The sequence below is a fragment of the Dermacentor silvarum genome, chromosome 7 (assembly GCF_013339745.2).
Source record: "Dermacentor silvarum isolate Dsil-2018 chromosome 7, BIME_Dsil_1.4, whole genome shotgun sequence".
NCBI lineage: Eukaryota > Metazoa > Arthropoda > Arachnida > Ixodida > Ixodidae > Dermacentor > Dermacentor silvarum.
In genome coordinates this window covers 142,439,059-142,454,564 of record NC_051160.1, presented here as the reverse complement: position 1 = coordinate 142,454,564, position 15,506 = coordinate 142,439,059, and the positions used below count along the sequence as shown (strand labels likewise).

The 15,506-nt window shown below is 46.9% G+C and overlaps 1 protein-coding gene across 2 annotated transcripts in view; it reads right to left on the bottom strand.

The window, feature by feature from the left end:
• LOC119458499 (REST corepressor 1-like) overlaps positions 1-15,506 on the bottom strand; it is a 47,950-nt gene that overhangs the window by 25,782 nt on the left and 6,662 nt on the right. The window contains exons 4-9 of one of the 2 annotated variants that reach the window (XM_037720336.2): positions 13,703-13,755; positions 11,165-11,326; positions 9,685-9,884; positions 6,756-6,819; positions 5,164-5,273; positions 533-755 (exon numbers count right to left, since the gene is read on the bottom strand). In XM_037720336.2, coding sequence (XP_037576264.1) covers positions 533-755; positions 5,164-5,273; positions 6,756-6,819; positions 9,685-9,884; positions 11,165-11,326; positions 13,703-13,755 — 812 coding nt within the window. The remainder of the gene's footprint in view (positions 1-532; positions 756-5,163; positions 5,274-6,755; positions 6,820-9,684; positions 9,885-11,164; positions 11,327-13,702; positions 13,756-15,506) is intronic. The other variant, XM_037720338.2, reaches the window with a different exon arrangement.

Sequence of the window (15,506 nt, the reverse complement as noted above, 5' to 3'; positions counted from 1 at the left end):
CGCAATTCACAGAACAACGTGACGTCGGCCGGGGCTGCCTTTGTCGATACAAGGTTTGTCCAAGTTGACAGGACCGTTCGAAATGAGGATGCAACGCGGACAGAGGCAACGGCAACAGAAACAGCGCGTATTTCGTAACATGTGAAAGCATGTGCAAAGATCAGGTTGATTAGCCGCCGATAGGCACGCAGATCGTGCTGGATGTGCGGCAATGAACTCTGTGCAACTTCTGTTAACGGCTGTCATTCTAACCTGTGTGCGTGGATCTCGCGACCAATTGCTGATGAGCCACTCATAAGAACATATTAGCAGCAAGCATTCCGTGAGGGCTTGTGACCCATTACCACATCGGCCGGCAGCGAATTGAGAGTTGTGTGATTTTACATTACCGATGATACTGTTTCGTTAGTAGTATTACCAATAGTTTAATAATGACTATACCATAGATAGTATCGATAGCACTGCAGATAATTTTGGATCACTCAAATGAAGTGCGAGAATGCCCCAGCGACCAGAAAGGAGGAATGCGCACCTGCCGCTTGAGGGCCACCAACTCAGAATCCATGGCTCGCAGGATGGCATCCCCCTGTCCCTGTGGTCCCGTCGCCATGGTAACCAGGTCCTGGTACTGGAGGCACATGCCCCGCGGCGGGCGCCTCCGGTTGGCTGCCATGCCACCCCCCCGGGCAGGGGGCTGTCGTTCGTGGTGTTTGCGACCCCCGGGGGCCAGGGCACCCTTGCAGCCACCCGAGCGCCTGTTTGGATCACGAGGGATGACAGGAAGGCATCAGGAAAAGAAAAAAAGAAAGGCCGACAGAAACTAATTCGGCACGTAGGGCATGGCCCACAATCCAGCTGCAGACTTCGGCAAATTTCTAACAAGTTGCAGCGTTTCAAAACATGAATGTTAGAGATATTTTTTATTCGTCAATGAAGCATCCTCGAAAAGTGAATTCTGCTAGAACAAAAAGTCACAGTTTTGCAGGACGGGCAAAGCTGTGACAATGATGGCAAGATAATAGAACATTACACAAGATAAGGCTCGTAATTTTACAGGCAGCACTAACTGCAGTAAATGTTCACTTAGTAAACATACACAGTGTCATGAACTAAGACTCACGAACAGAGATCAATGACAGTGAGCATTCGGCGTCACGAGGCTGACGTGATGATAAGCACTGGCAGCAGGAAGCACGCTTGATTGTCCCAAAGCAAACATGCCGTGCTACTTCTACCTTTACTATTTTACTGTGCCATGCCTCCAAAACTAGGCCAATCATGCGACTTCAAACACTGAGCATCCAGGCTGGACTTGCATAGTCAGGCCCAGGACACTGCATGAATACGTCTGGAGTGCCCCATACAACTGCTATCCCAGTGAAAAGCAAGGACACACGCCCTATTCAATGATTGCTTCTGTAGCACCCAACTTCCTGGGGCAAACATAATGAAGCCAGAGAAAGCAAATGATTATGTTTACCTGAAATGTAAAAATAAAAGAGAATTGAATGTCTATTTTGGAACAAATAAACATACACAAGTAAATTCCGGTCCCTGTAAAGCTGAATAACAATAAGGAAAAGGGAAATAAAAGTTGATAAAAAGCTAACCTGCTTGCAAATGAGAGTTGAACTCACAACCTCCACATTGCTTGAACGGTGCTTTACTACCGTATAATGCGGAATATAGGTCGACCCCCTTACTTTGTAGCAAAAAAGTTGACATAAAAATTATTAAGCACAAAACTTCCGTTTTATTCATGGTACCATCAGCGTGTACAGTCACTGCTCATTCGTTCGAGCTGTCTGCACTTTCGTCCAAAGACGACTGCTTTTCACTAGCTGCGTCCCACAACATGTCGTCCTCGGTGCCGTCCAAAGAGTTGCTGCTGCATTTCTTGAATGCCCGCACCACCATATCGTCGGGCAGCGAGCGCCAAGCCTGCGACACCCATGTGGCCACAGTGGCAAGGGGCGGCCTGCGCAGCCGGCTGGTTGGGGTGTTTGGGTTGCATAGAGTTTCACACTATAAAACCTAGAGGGAAATGTGGCGCTGCTGCGCCGTGGTATGCAAGGGAATGCCGGTATATTGTGGATTCGGATTGGCATCGTTCTTGGAGAGCCCGAACGCCTTGAAGACGCGCCTGGCTAGCACCGTTCTGTCTGTCACAATCATTCATTTCCTGCTAAAACAGCACGTAAAAAACTGCTTTAGCTTTATTATTACACAAAAACATGTTTTGTTTAATTTCGAGGACATATATTGGATGCACAATTCTATGAAACGTAAAAAGTATCAGCTGGCCGCTAAAGTTGGAGGGCAGACGACAAGATTCTCGCTCGCTTTGGAACTTGTCGTCTGTTCTTGCTTTTCTTCGCTTGATGCTGCATTGTAGGTGAGTAAACTTTATCGAGCGATGTAATATGGGTGAATGAAAGCCTTTTATGTAGATTTTATTTTAAGAACGCGTTATTTGTGTAGCCATATCCACATTTTAGACGAAGCCTCGTACAACACCAGCCAACACAAGCCTCGCAGACACATATCCCGTCATTCCCATGAGGGCACGGCAGCCCTTTAAGAAACTCGCATAGACGGTGGCGCCACATTGCCCTCTAGGTTTTATAGTGAGAAACTCTATGTTGGGTTGTCCCCGGCCATAGGCTGATTATACAGTTCACGAACCCGGTCATTAAAGGGCTTGCTGAGCACGACGTCGAGCGGCTGAAGCGTTGAGGTCATGCCTCCCAGAATGACGGCGAGCTCCGTCCTCCCGTTGTGGAGCGCCTGCTTCACACCTGCTGTCAAGTGCTCGCGAAATGCATCCAAAACGAGCATGCTCCGACACCACAGGAGTGTACTGGGCCGCCAATTCCAGACCGTCTGTATCCAGTTGACCATGAGGGCCTCGTCCAAATATCCCTTTTCATTTACACGAACGACAACATCCCGCTGGAATGCCTCTTTCGGCAACATCTTCCTCTTGGAAGATTATAAATGGGGGCAGCTTTCTGCCATCAGCAGTGCAGGCAAGCATCACTGTGAAGCGCGAATGCTCGTTCCCCGTCGAAAGCAGTTTCACTTCCTTCTTGCCACGTTCGCACACTGTGGTGGACGACGGCATGACGAACCACACCGGCGTTTCATCGGCGTTGCCTATCTGTCCAAGCATGTAACCATGCTGCTGCTGGAGACGGATGACATAGCGCTGGAATTCGACCAGCTTGTCCTCGTATGCCTCCGGCAGCTTCTGACAGATAGATGTGCGCCGGCGAAGTGCGAAACCTTTGCGTCGCATGAAGAGGCGAACCCAGTAGATGGAGCCCTTGAACTGCTCTCGCGTTAGGCCTGATTCACGGGCAAGCTCGATCGCTTTGATGCGTATCAATTCCGAAGTCACTGGCAAGGATCTGGCGCGATGCGCGCGGACGAAATCCGCCACCTTATCTTCAAGTTCAGGTGCACTGCGCGGCGTCCGCGAAAGGAAGTCTTCCGAGCATTGCACGCAGACAACTTGCCTTTTAGCGTCCGCCAGTACCGGATGCTTTTTTCGAAAGCGCCGAAGTGCCGCTGCGCAGACATGTTTCAGTTGATTTCCGCGTATTCAATCACTTTCATCTTGAACGCCGCGGCGAACTGACGTCAAGTACCAGTACTCATTCTGTAGGTGGTCGCGAAATCAATCCCAAGAACAATAGCTGCACAGTAGAATAAAGACCAAAAAGAGAAGATGGCGTCGGTGGAACAGCGTCGGGCGTCGGTCAAGATGGAGGCGATAATGATGTGGATGCCAAAAGGTCCGCGGCTCCCACATGTTGCCAGATGCCAATTGAGATTGTGCCAAGGACCGGTATCTAAGTCGAGGGGCAACTTTTTAGCAATATTATTTTGAAAAACCTCGACCTATATTCCGCACTATACGGTAATGAAGCTAGTGTGGCTGGCACTTGCTCATAGTAAAATGCATCCGCTGCAACGGCTGTGAGCAGCACAGGCTCCCAGGCCTGATCTTGTACACACACAAAAACATCAAAGAAAGTGAATGGGAAAGCCACTGCTGTCGCTCATCGGTAGCGTGTTGCATGCGTAATATGGAAGACAACGGTACGCTACTACCGGCAACAACTCGTTTTCTCACCCACTTTCATTTGCCTTTTCCTTGTTATTTCTACATATTGTAACGCTTTCGTTGAGGCGAAAGTAAGAAGAGGAGAACGACGGATCTTTTTGAGTGCGGAGCGCAGAACGAAACCGTGCTGGACTGTTTTCCTAGACTTTCATCCATCACCAGTAAATAAACAAGCCTCATCCGTAACAGTTTTGTGGTGGAAGGTGCTGGGTACTCAACCACGCAACACGGTTCTGCTACCACCTGATCTGCGCCGAAGCCGCTGCCTTGCTGGACTGCCGCCGCTGCCGCCAGCTAAAGGAACTGGTACAGTCCGGGTTCCGTCTTTCCCGCGAGACATCTCGACCACCAGCGGCAACGGCGGCAGTCCAGCAAGGCGGCGACTTCGGCGCAGATCAGGTGGTAGCAGAACCGTGTTGCGTGGTTGAGTACCCAGCACCTTCCACCACAAAACTGTTACGGATGAGGCTTGTTTATTTACTGGTGATGGATGAAAGTCTAGGAAAACAGTCCAGCACCGGTTTCGTTCTGCGCTCCGCACCCAAAAAGATCCGTCGTTCTCCTCTTCTTTCTTTCGCCTCAACCAAGGCGTTACAATATCAATTAAAACACAACAGTTAACGTAAGAATCCATTAATTACACAATTGAATATACCATGAGGCAGTATTGGGCAGCTGCAAAAACAGAAAATTTGCTGATAACACGAGCAAGGAAAAACTGGCAAAGAAAGCGAACGACAACGCGTGCGAAAGACAGTATACGAGAGAGGTGCCATCAACAATGAAAGCACAATGATGAGCACTAATAAAGGATGACAGTGGCTATGAAGAAACCAAGACTACAAATTTGGGCCGAAGATTGTTTGGCTCTGCATGTAACACATAGCCATAAATTTGACATGCTGAAGAATGAAGAAAAAATATATATATCACCTCACATAAAACCTACGCTAACTTCCCTTATGCTTTCTCTTAAGTCGAGAAAAACCCCCTTGTTGTTCTAGCTCAAATGTGTTGAAGAGTGAGTGACTCACTTCCAGTGCTGGTAGCAGCTGCCGCACAGGCTCCCCTTGCTGGACGTGTACGCCTGGGTCATGGGGGAGCCACAACTGGAACAGGGCCCACCAGGGGTCGCCTCTTCCTTCTGCGCACACGTGGCCACCGCGAGTGAGTCACTGCTGCTCATTAACACAACATGCAAACCCTGTTGAAAGAACGGCGATTAGAAGGGGACTCTCACTTCATATTTGGCACGCAACGCTGCAGAAGCTGCGCACAGTCATAGAAGCCTCACTCCAGAAGTTTTTTACAGTGTACAGTGAAATCTCGATATAACGAAATTCAGGAGACAATGGCAAATTGTTCGTTATCCTGAAAGGTCGTTATAGTGAAAGCCCCAAAATTAACCATTATACCCATCAACCCATCAGTTCATCAATTGTCTACGTGAGCTATACCCAAAAACGTCACTGTTAGCTCTCAGCCCGCGCTGTTGCTATTTTCCATCAATACCGCCACCACGCACCACCAAAGCACCGTATAGTAAGAGTGAGGCACGGAAAAGAGACCCGACACCGAGAAAACCACCCAGGAAGTGAAAGCTCCATGTTGCCTATATGTTAATTTGTTTTTCACATTACTTGAAGTGGACACCGCAAATGTCTCGCTGGAGGCGGACACTTGAACTATTCCAAAGTGCAAGCGCGTGTAAACTACACCGCGAGCACGGAGGTTACCTTTCTCAGTGCACATAGCTGGTATGGCTGCAAAAAGAGGCACGGAGGAAAGAGGCAATTTTTTAATAATGCACAGAAAGTTCTGCTTTCCATTTTTCCTCAAAATAAAGAAGGGCTACACAGCTTTACGGCAGGGAAGTTATCGCAAGGTCAATCTGCACAATAGACGAAAGGACCGCACATCAAGTGACTTCATTACGAGTGTAGCCAGCACCAATGATAAAGAGCAGGTGTCGTCTGCGCAATTTCATTGTCAGGTTCAGCATGATTTGCCACCTGTCAAAGATTCTGAAATCTAGAGAGTCGTGGCAATTTCGCTGCAAGCCGTTGCGCAATGCATGTTCTTACTAGGGGCTCATCAGTAATCAGCCTGAGATCACGCGTGCGTGAGACTGACGGCTTTTCAAGCGGTGTGAAGTTCGTCACAGCGTATCCAACACAATCTGTGTACCTATCAGTGGCTAATCGGCCCAATCTTGGCACATGCTTTCGCACTTTACGAAATATTCAATACTTTCGTCCTGTCGACCTGGACACACCTTGCAGAGGTGGCCCTGGCCGATGTGGCGCCCTTCTGCAAATTGCAGTGTTCGGGTGCTGTGTATGCGATGCCCGTATGGGGCCGCTGAATGCAAATGAATAAAAGCAAGAAAAAATACCAGAAAAGCAAAAAAAGAAGGTCGTCATACTTTTTCTCTAACTGAGGCGTACTACAATTAGTTGTTCTCAGTCCACAACAAGCCTCATCTCAATAAAAAAAATTTTCCAGTAAGGCAGGTTACCCACTGATCCCGGACAGATAGGTCACCAACAGAATGGGATTGCTTCTGACATGCCAAGTAGCTCAAAAGGGAAAAAATGCACAGTTTCAGTGAACACTGGCTACTCACGTTTTCAGCATTGTCCACCTCCATGTCACTGTCATTTTCAGAGCCAGCATCCGAAGCACCATCGCTGATCACGAGAGAGAGAAAGAGAGAACTAAGCACACAGCTACACTGCACAAGGCGGGTACACACAGGCTGAAGTGCGAATTCAGACATACAATAAAGCTGCATTCACACGACGGAGCAAATTGCGGTTTGGCCTTGCGAGTTTCTGATCACGAGGTCATACATCACCTACTAATGCTGCGCTCATTCATTAAGCGACTCACGATACTGCCCAAAGCCAAATCACTGTTTAGATTCTTGGCGAGAGATGTACTGGTGGCAAAATGCCTGGCAGCAACACCTCACCAGGCCACATAGCAAATTTTGATTATACACTGGAAATTGTAACCTGCCCTCTAAGGAGTGCTCTACTGAAATAACTTTTCAAATTAGTTCGTTAATAGCAGAGAGAGAAATATCTAAAGTGCCGCATACCAATGATTTCAGGAGGATTTTCTTCTCTCACTCTCACTTTCTTGGTGCGCGGCGCACTTCTGTTTACAGTGTCAAGCACGAACTGTTGCGTTTGTCTTGTTTCGCGCAGCGCCCGATTTAGCGCTATGTGTATGAGAACCCCTGACTAGCGGTATAAGTCAGTGCCACATGAGCACCGAGGCAGACGCAAGCAGATCAAAGAGCACAATCACGTGCTCGAACAGGGCAGAAAATTGCAGATAGTTTAGTTTTCTGCACACGCGACTGCACACCGTGGGAGCAAGTAGGAACAGAAGTACGTCCCACTTGCTATGGCACGGAGTAAAACAAAGACTTGCAGACATTCGGTTTGTAGGTTTCATTACTGCTCTAAACTTTAAATCGTCTAGTGAAACAATAGATCAAACAACTAAGTGCTCTATGTAGCCTTGAATAATTCTCTAAGTCACGTGTCGTGGTGATTGATGTTTCAGCAATGCCAATTACGTAGGCGTGCATGTTCACATGAGCTCGACTCTCTGGCTCGGAGCACGGCACCCGTAAGACGAAAGGCACGTGGCATTTGGTTTAAAATTTCAAATTGTTCACACTTGTCGCAAGCAGGAGTGTAATACTTCGTAGACACGATTGTCAGTGTGCATCGTACACACTGCACTTGTCTGTTTAAATTGGCCAAACCTGGTGAGGGGCCCTTTAAACCATTGCTGTCGAGAGGAACTTAAAAACAAAGAAGATGCACATACGGAAGGGGGGACAAACACAACCGCTTTTCTTCGCACTAATTCCCCTCAACAGCTACGCAAGGCCAACTAGCTAGACTGTTAGTCCATCTTAAATCCAGTCCGAGTCGCTCCTTGAATTGAATTGGGTGCAACAGACCTGTAGCTCGCAGCGTTGGCGCGGTCGCCACGAGTGAGTGCGTGCAGTGTTGTAACATGTTTACACTTTCCCCATGCGCTGAAGTGGCAGTGGGGTTAGAACAGACACGCCATCTGCTTTTCTCTGCTGTCATGTGAGTGCTAGCTATGAAGTACTTTTATGTACGCCATACATCACGCAACTGATTTGTCCGCAATCATGTCCGTCGTGTGAATAGAGCTTAGCCGACTGTTTGAAACTGTGGTAATTCATAAACACACACACACACAACACACAATGCTCGGAACAAGGACGCAAACGAGCCACTTAAACGACCACTGACACCACTGCGGTCAAGAACAACTCTGCGGTCGGACTACACAAGTGTCAAGAAAGGATGTGGAGAACAAAGTGGGGTCTCTTTGTAATAGCACAGAATGTAACGAAGAGATGTCGCATGCACAAAAACAAAACGTCTGAGCAGTGCATTCCATCCTCCCGCAAGTGGCTGTCACAAATGCTATCCCGCGCGCCATAATGCCTCCAACAGTACAACTTTGGGGACAATCTGGCATGGCCATAAAAGCTGGGCCTTTGAAGAATGACATTACATCCCCCATTACACAGAAGAAACGCTTTCCTGGAAAGCATATTTCCTGTTCCAAACTCTCTGCTAATTTTCTGTGCCACTTCAGCGCCCCCCTTTGCACAAAGTGTTGTACCAACTGGCCTACGAATTTGCTATTCTAAAGACCCCTGGCTGCACGCTGCTTGTAGCAACAAATATTTCCAGAAAATCACCGTGGAAACAACGTTTACCCTCACCTACTTGAAAAAACCTAGCAAGAGATCCATTCTGTCTAAGTCAGAAGCTTAATGGCCAGAGCACTCTGGAACCAGACTTGTTACCCCTTGTAATGGGGCTAATGTTCTGCTCATGGTGTTCTACACTCTAAAAACCATTTACACACTTTTGCACATTAATTTGTCCTTCATCAATACTTGTCATTTGTCTTGTCTACGTTTCCTTTCATTAATGCTGTGTGCCCCATACTTCCACATCACAAACAGCACACATATCATCAGCAGGACGTGGCATCCTTGACAGGAATGTAGCATGCAGAGTTTTCAAAAGAAACGCAGACAAGACAGATGGTGATTGCTGTTGTGGGACAAAGATACGCCCCAAAGTGTGTAAGCTCCTTTTTGCAGTCAACATTGATGAATTACTGCTGCCTGTCTGCTTATAGTTAAACCTACAGTGACAGGTATATTTAGCCAACTAAACAGAACTAAACTTGTGTGCCAAGTTCACAGTGTTTAAGTGCATTCCTGACTGATTAAAGACAGCTGCTGCAATGAGCAGACACCACAGAATTAACTCCCCTTTCCCTCGAAGAAAAAGCAAAAAATTTCGGGGGATGGAAAGAATCAGGATTGGGCACAAACTGCCTTCAGCTCTATCAGCTGACCAGGCAAACTTCCGTTTGACCACGCAACAGGAAAGCGACGAGTGACAGGCATCTGGACAGACGGGACAAATGGACGGTGCACAGGGTCATGCAAAGAGGCGGTCGGAGGGTATGCCACAAACTGTTGGGGAGGGGCAGCGACGATGACGGAGGCGCGAAGAAGGGGGGCAGCGCGGCGGCATCGATGGATGATCCCCCACCTGCCATCCTCGCGGGATCCGGCCAGTCGGCGCGCCTGCCGGTCCATCAGGCTTGTGCGCGTGCGCGTCTTCTTCCACGAGTAGTAGTACTTTACCAAGCTCGGGATCGTCTTGTCCGGCAGCTGCACCAAGGGGATAACAATGAGCACATATGCACAACGACACCAGGTCGGCGTGAAGGACTCGGAGAGCCAATGGAACTGAAAGCTTGCGAGCTGGTAATGATACGAGGTTGAACTGCAGCACGCACGAAAGACGAAGGTCACAGGCAGAGGCCACACTTATTTGATAACTCTGTCTGTGGCCTGCGTGCACACTGCAGTTCAACAATGACTCGGGAAGCTATTTATGAAACCAAGTTGCACCAGTGACAAACATGGCTGTCACACTGAATGCAGTGCTTACCGTTACTCATCACTTATGGGTGGCCATTGCAAATTCGTGATGCACGGGTGGTTACCCCGAAAACCCCAGAAGCTTCTAGAGATATTGCTACAAACATACAATCAGGTGGAACAGGCACGTGTTGTCACTGGTGCAGAGCTTATTGAGTTTAAGCTGACTCACAGTGGCTGCTGCTCCCACTTGGGAAATGGCCATCCCTAATTTGCCCCCAGGTCCTGTAGCGAACCTTCATCTAACACTGGTGGCTACTCATGAGTGCCAAAGAACTTGAACAGCAAGAGCGTTTAATGAGCACCACGGATGCGCATAAGGCACCAGCAATGTGCTTCACAATGGTGGCTGCTGTTAGAAGAAACATGTGCATTGGAGCTTCCAGTATTCAAGTTCTTAATATATCAATGTGGTCCCACACTGCTTGTCACGGTTCCCAGATCCACAATCGCCAAGATTCAGATGAGACTATTCAAGGAACACTTCCTACGCACAAGAAGTTACATAAAACGACGGCCACCTTGTAAAGCACTACAGCAAACATCGTGCTTAACTCGACTGCAACTGAAGATACGGAGACAAGAACTTTTGAAAGCTACAATGCCTTAATTAAAAACTTCACACAGCTTATATTCATTCCCAGGCCATTAGGATCTTCCATGTTCTGAAAGTGGTTATTTCAAATGCCAAGCTAAGACCAATTCTTTCAATTACAGAACAATCACGCACTTCAGAACAAAAGATAACTTGTACTCTTGTCTCACACGCTGTTGGTGCAGCAATGCCAAAGAAATGAGTTGATTGGTTGAGAAAGTCATAGCTTTGACAGTGCTGCAGACAGCTAATAAGCACAGATGGACCAATGTCAAAGGCAACTTCCCCATGCAATAAAAAGCAAGCATGCCTTATTGCTGCGACTTCAACCACCTTAATGTGAAAGGGTACATCTTTTTCAGTACATAAGTACGCTGAGAAGTGGCCCTTAGTAAATGCCTCAGTCATGTACCATCTGCCGTATCTTGTGGAAGTTCTTCCCGTGGAACTGGAAGGCCTGCTCGAACAGCACCTTGTCCTCGACCGTCCACTCGTCTGGGAAGGGCGTGAAGTTGGCCAGGTCGGCCACCGCCTTCTCGAGGTCATACTTGTGCCAGAACAGCATGCCCAGCGCCTGTTGGGACAGAATCAGCATTTTTGATCCTGCTGCAATTTAAGATCTTCTTTCACTCTGCTGTAAGGAGATCACAGCTGCTTGCTTGATCATGCCTTTTTTTTGTCACCCTTATTAAAAGAGCACTGGCTGTAAGAAGTTCGTCGGGGTACATTACCTAGACTATTGTGCGGGAAAGATCCCAAAACAAGGCATACCAGCACAGCTACGGTAGTTTGCAGCAAAGCTTTGTTTAAATGTTCAAAAGCCCCATTTTTGAAATGCTCTGAAACAAAAAGTTAACATAATTTAGCAGGCTCAAACTCGATTGTGAACATTGGCGACAAGCTTTGCATTCAACCAATAATTGTAAAAGTGAGGGATGACATCACTGTGCAATATGTGTCGCTCAATAGCACTGATGAGTGGTCACAGTGATTAGCACGAAAATGTGGCAGCTAACAAGCAATGTTATGTGGCTGAAGCCCTCTGTACAGTACATTCAAGTAGTAGCCTGGGCCAGCATCAACAGCTGTGCAAGCAGAGGCGGCATGCCTGCCAACATTAACATTTGTAAAATCCCACAGACACGAAACCTAGGCCAGAGGAAGGACGTAACATCAAATACAAGAACATTCTCACTACACAACTGTTGAACCGATATGAATGAATTTTTTGCATTTAAGAGAGAAAGCTGGATTCTACCAATGTGAGAAGCAGAATTTTAACTGAGGGCACTAGTATTTTAATTTATTTTACGAAAACTCCCAGAAATTGGCAACATTAAAAAAAATTGTAACTTTCAAACAAAACCATATATCACAGTTCTGTAAACTGCATGCGTTTGAGCCTCTGAAGTGGACAAATGTGAAACAGTAGGTTACAGCTTACGTGAAGCTACTAGGATATTTGAAAGTTCTGCAGAAGCCCTACTTGCAATTTAATGGTATATGAGTGAGCAGTGTAAATTACAGAAATTTTGTCTGCTGTGGGTGTCCTTTTTCTTTACTGATTTATTACAAAGTTGTAAACTTCATGTTTCAATTTTCTTAACATGTCTAACAATACATGCAACAAACCTTAACAAATTTGGTGCTGCGGCTTCCAAGAAAAGCGATGACGATGTTCCCGTGTATTTACATAGGAGCTCCCTGAGACGAAGCTTCCTCTGAATGCATACAAGAAGGGTAGCGCACATGTGCTACAGAAGCAAGCTGCTGATAGTTCCAACTTTTACCAGACCACATGGCAACTGCCCTAAGAAGCCATGCGATGTGATGGGTTCATGGCAAAACAGCACAGATGACAGGATGAGTGAAATGGACACGACGCCTGCTCGTCTGTATCGTGTTTGTCAAGACTATGTCAAGACAAACAGACATGACAAGGTGATGGATTCCTCAGAAACCCCACCCCCTAGACAGACATGTACACATAATACTACTACTGTACTTTCCGGTGTATAAGATGCGGTTTTTTCTGAATTTTTCATCTGTGGGTCTTATATAGAACGGTGCGACTTATGCAAGTTTCTTTTTCTGGAAAAACTGCCTTCAAAATCGGATTCGATGTTATGACCATGCGAAGCGCGCTGGTTGACTTAATTGCTACGGGTTTTGTGCGCGCTATCGAGGTAGCGGATACGTTCTTCTTGTGATCGAGTTCCCGAGTGCCGTGCGAGAAGGATGGAGCAGCAACGCAAGCGGCAATAGACCGACCGCGAGTCGGCCGACCCCGAATTCGTCGCATCTGCAGATCGCTGTCAAGATACAGTGCGCGCCGCTGCGCAAACTACACAGTTGCAAGCTGAGTACAAGCCCCCCCCCCCTCCCGTGCTGCATTCCCGCTTTCCTCCCTGGTGCGCGATTCGGCTCACCGTCGGACGCTTTCACTCGTACAGAGAGCATACGGCATGCGGGGACGATGTTATCGCCCTTGGACTTTATACGGAACATCACGGCAACCACGATGGCAGAAATGCGCCTGGAGAGGAAATATATGGCACCCATATGCATGCGCGTGACCCACGTTCACGGAGTGAAACGTCACTAATTTTCTTAAATCACTTACCGAGCGAACAGGGGTGTCGTATACACCGGTGCAACTTATATGTGTTTTTTTCCGGAAAAACTGCCGTTTTGAGGGGGGTGCGTCTTATACAAAAGTGCAAGTCATACACCGGAAAATACGGTAATAAAAACTCCACAGTATGTACAGGGAGACATTAGCAAATTCCGTGAGAGGTGCCCACGATATGACTTGCCATCAACTCCCAAGTCCAGGTTAAGTTGTGCATAGGTGGTTAAAACAGCGAGCATTGTCAAAAAGGCAGAAACCACTGCTGTGCGCTACTAAATGAAGCAACCCGATGCAAGGAACAGCTCAGCGCACACTCACCTGCTCGGCATTGTAGCTGTACTTCTCCTTGGCAAGCGTCATGTACTCGTCCACTGTGCAAGAATGCAAGGAGGATGGCAACAATGCATCATTTCTGTTTTCTCTCACTCTATCGAGGAACCAAAGCACTAAGAAATAGCTTTAAATAATGAAACAGGGTCTTTATGGCATTCAACAGACAAATACCAGTGCAACTGTTCTCATCCACATTTCACGGAACCTCCAGGCTGTCTCCTTGTTCACATCTACATTGATGTCAACTGTCACGCCTATACTGCGCTTGATACATAGTAGGCAACGCTACAAAACCTAGACAAACTTCAATCAGTACTTGCATTTCCAAGCAAGAGTGCATCGCACAAATGAATAAAAAAGATAGCTATAGCATGCATCATGGGCCACTAAGTCACTTCTTAGAAAAATGTAGCAGAAAAATTTTGCAGAGAAGCGTACAGAATGCTTTTCATGGGCGATAATGGAAATTCGCCAGCATTCCCAGCTGCAGGCGGCCCCCCACCTCTATTTGGTGTACGTGTCCCATCACCAGTCTTGCTTTATACACAACGTAATAAGAAAACAACAAAGTGCATCTCGTGCCGCTTGGATACCTCGTGCTGTAACGATTCGTGCAACGCTTTGCATTACATTGATTCCAGCGACAGGTGAATTTGCCAAATTTTTTAGTGACTTCTGAGGGTATGCTTTCTCGGTCAGTATGTTCTTTCGTTTTTTTTTTTTTTTTTTTTACAAAAAGTATGAACGAGGTTCTGTTGTATTAAATGGAGTATAACTTCCTTTGCTAGAAGCCATGCACACAAAATGATACGAAAGCCTTGACACAACAGCAAGGTTGACACAGACAATGCAGCGGCTAGCCACATCGTTGAACCATGAAGCAGAGTTCGGAGATCGCACAACCTTTGACAGACTTAGACATTCAGGTTTTACACAGACCGGTTAGGCATTGAGGGTGTTTACATTTTTTAGCTTCTCTTAGCTAATTAGCTTTCCCAAATTCACTTTTGCACTAACTGACCTTCTGTGTAGCATTCAAAACAGGCACAGGGGCCACAAGTTCATTGCGTGTTTTGTGTTCTTTGACCTATTACTGATCAAATGACTGTCGTTTGGTTTGTCCCCCCCCCCCCCCTTACCTATCTAAACAAATAAAATAAACAAATCGAGCAATTGTGAGTCTGTCAGTGCAATGTTGTGCTACCTTCCCCCTTTATGAAAAATCATCGCCTACAAGCAACACACTAGTTTCGGTAACCCTGGCTAAATGTCTTCAGCCAACAGTGAACGAGAGGCAGCAAGTGCCATTTGTTGGTTTAGAGCAGGAATATAGGACGAGGAAGGAGAAGTTAGGCACATGACTCGCTTCCTTTTGAAAGCATGATCACAGGGGACAGACCGATGAAAAGATCTCTGGCTGCAGTGGGTGTTGCACAGCTAATGTAAAGCACACGCAGTGTACACCCATGTCTACCATTCGACGAGAACTGCTCGTACAAGTTCAAGATAAAGCCACAGGTGGATTGGTGTGAAGCTTGCTTCCAGTGTTGTGCCCTCTATGACTCAAAAAGTTTCTGTAAATTTTTTATTTTCATTGAATAAACTTACGCTCAATGTGTTTTCCACATTTAAATGAAAAATAAGCATTTCCTCGGGGTATTTCTATGCCTTGTCCATAAAGGTTTAAAATCTTCCGGGGCTATTACATGCAGTCAAGCTATGAAAACAAACGATGACCATGCATGACACAGAACAGGAATGTTGTAGTTACAAGCTTGTGTGGCCACAC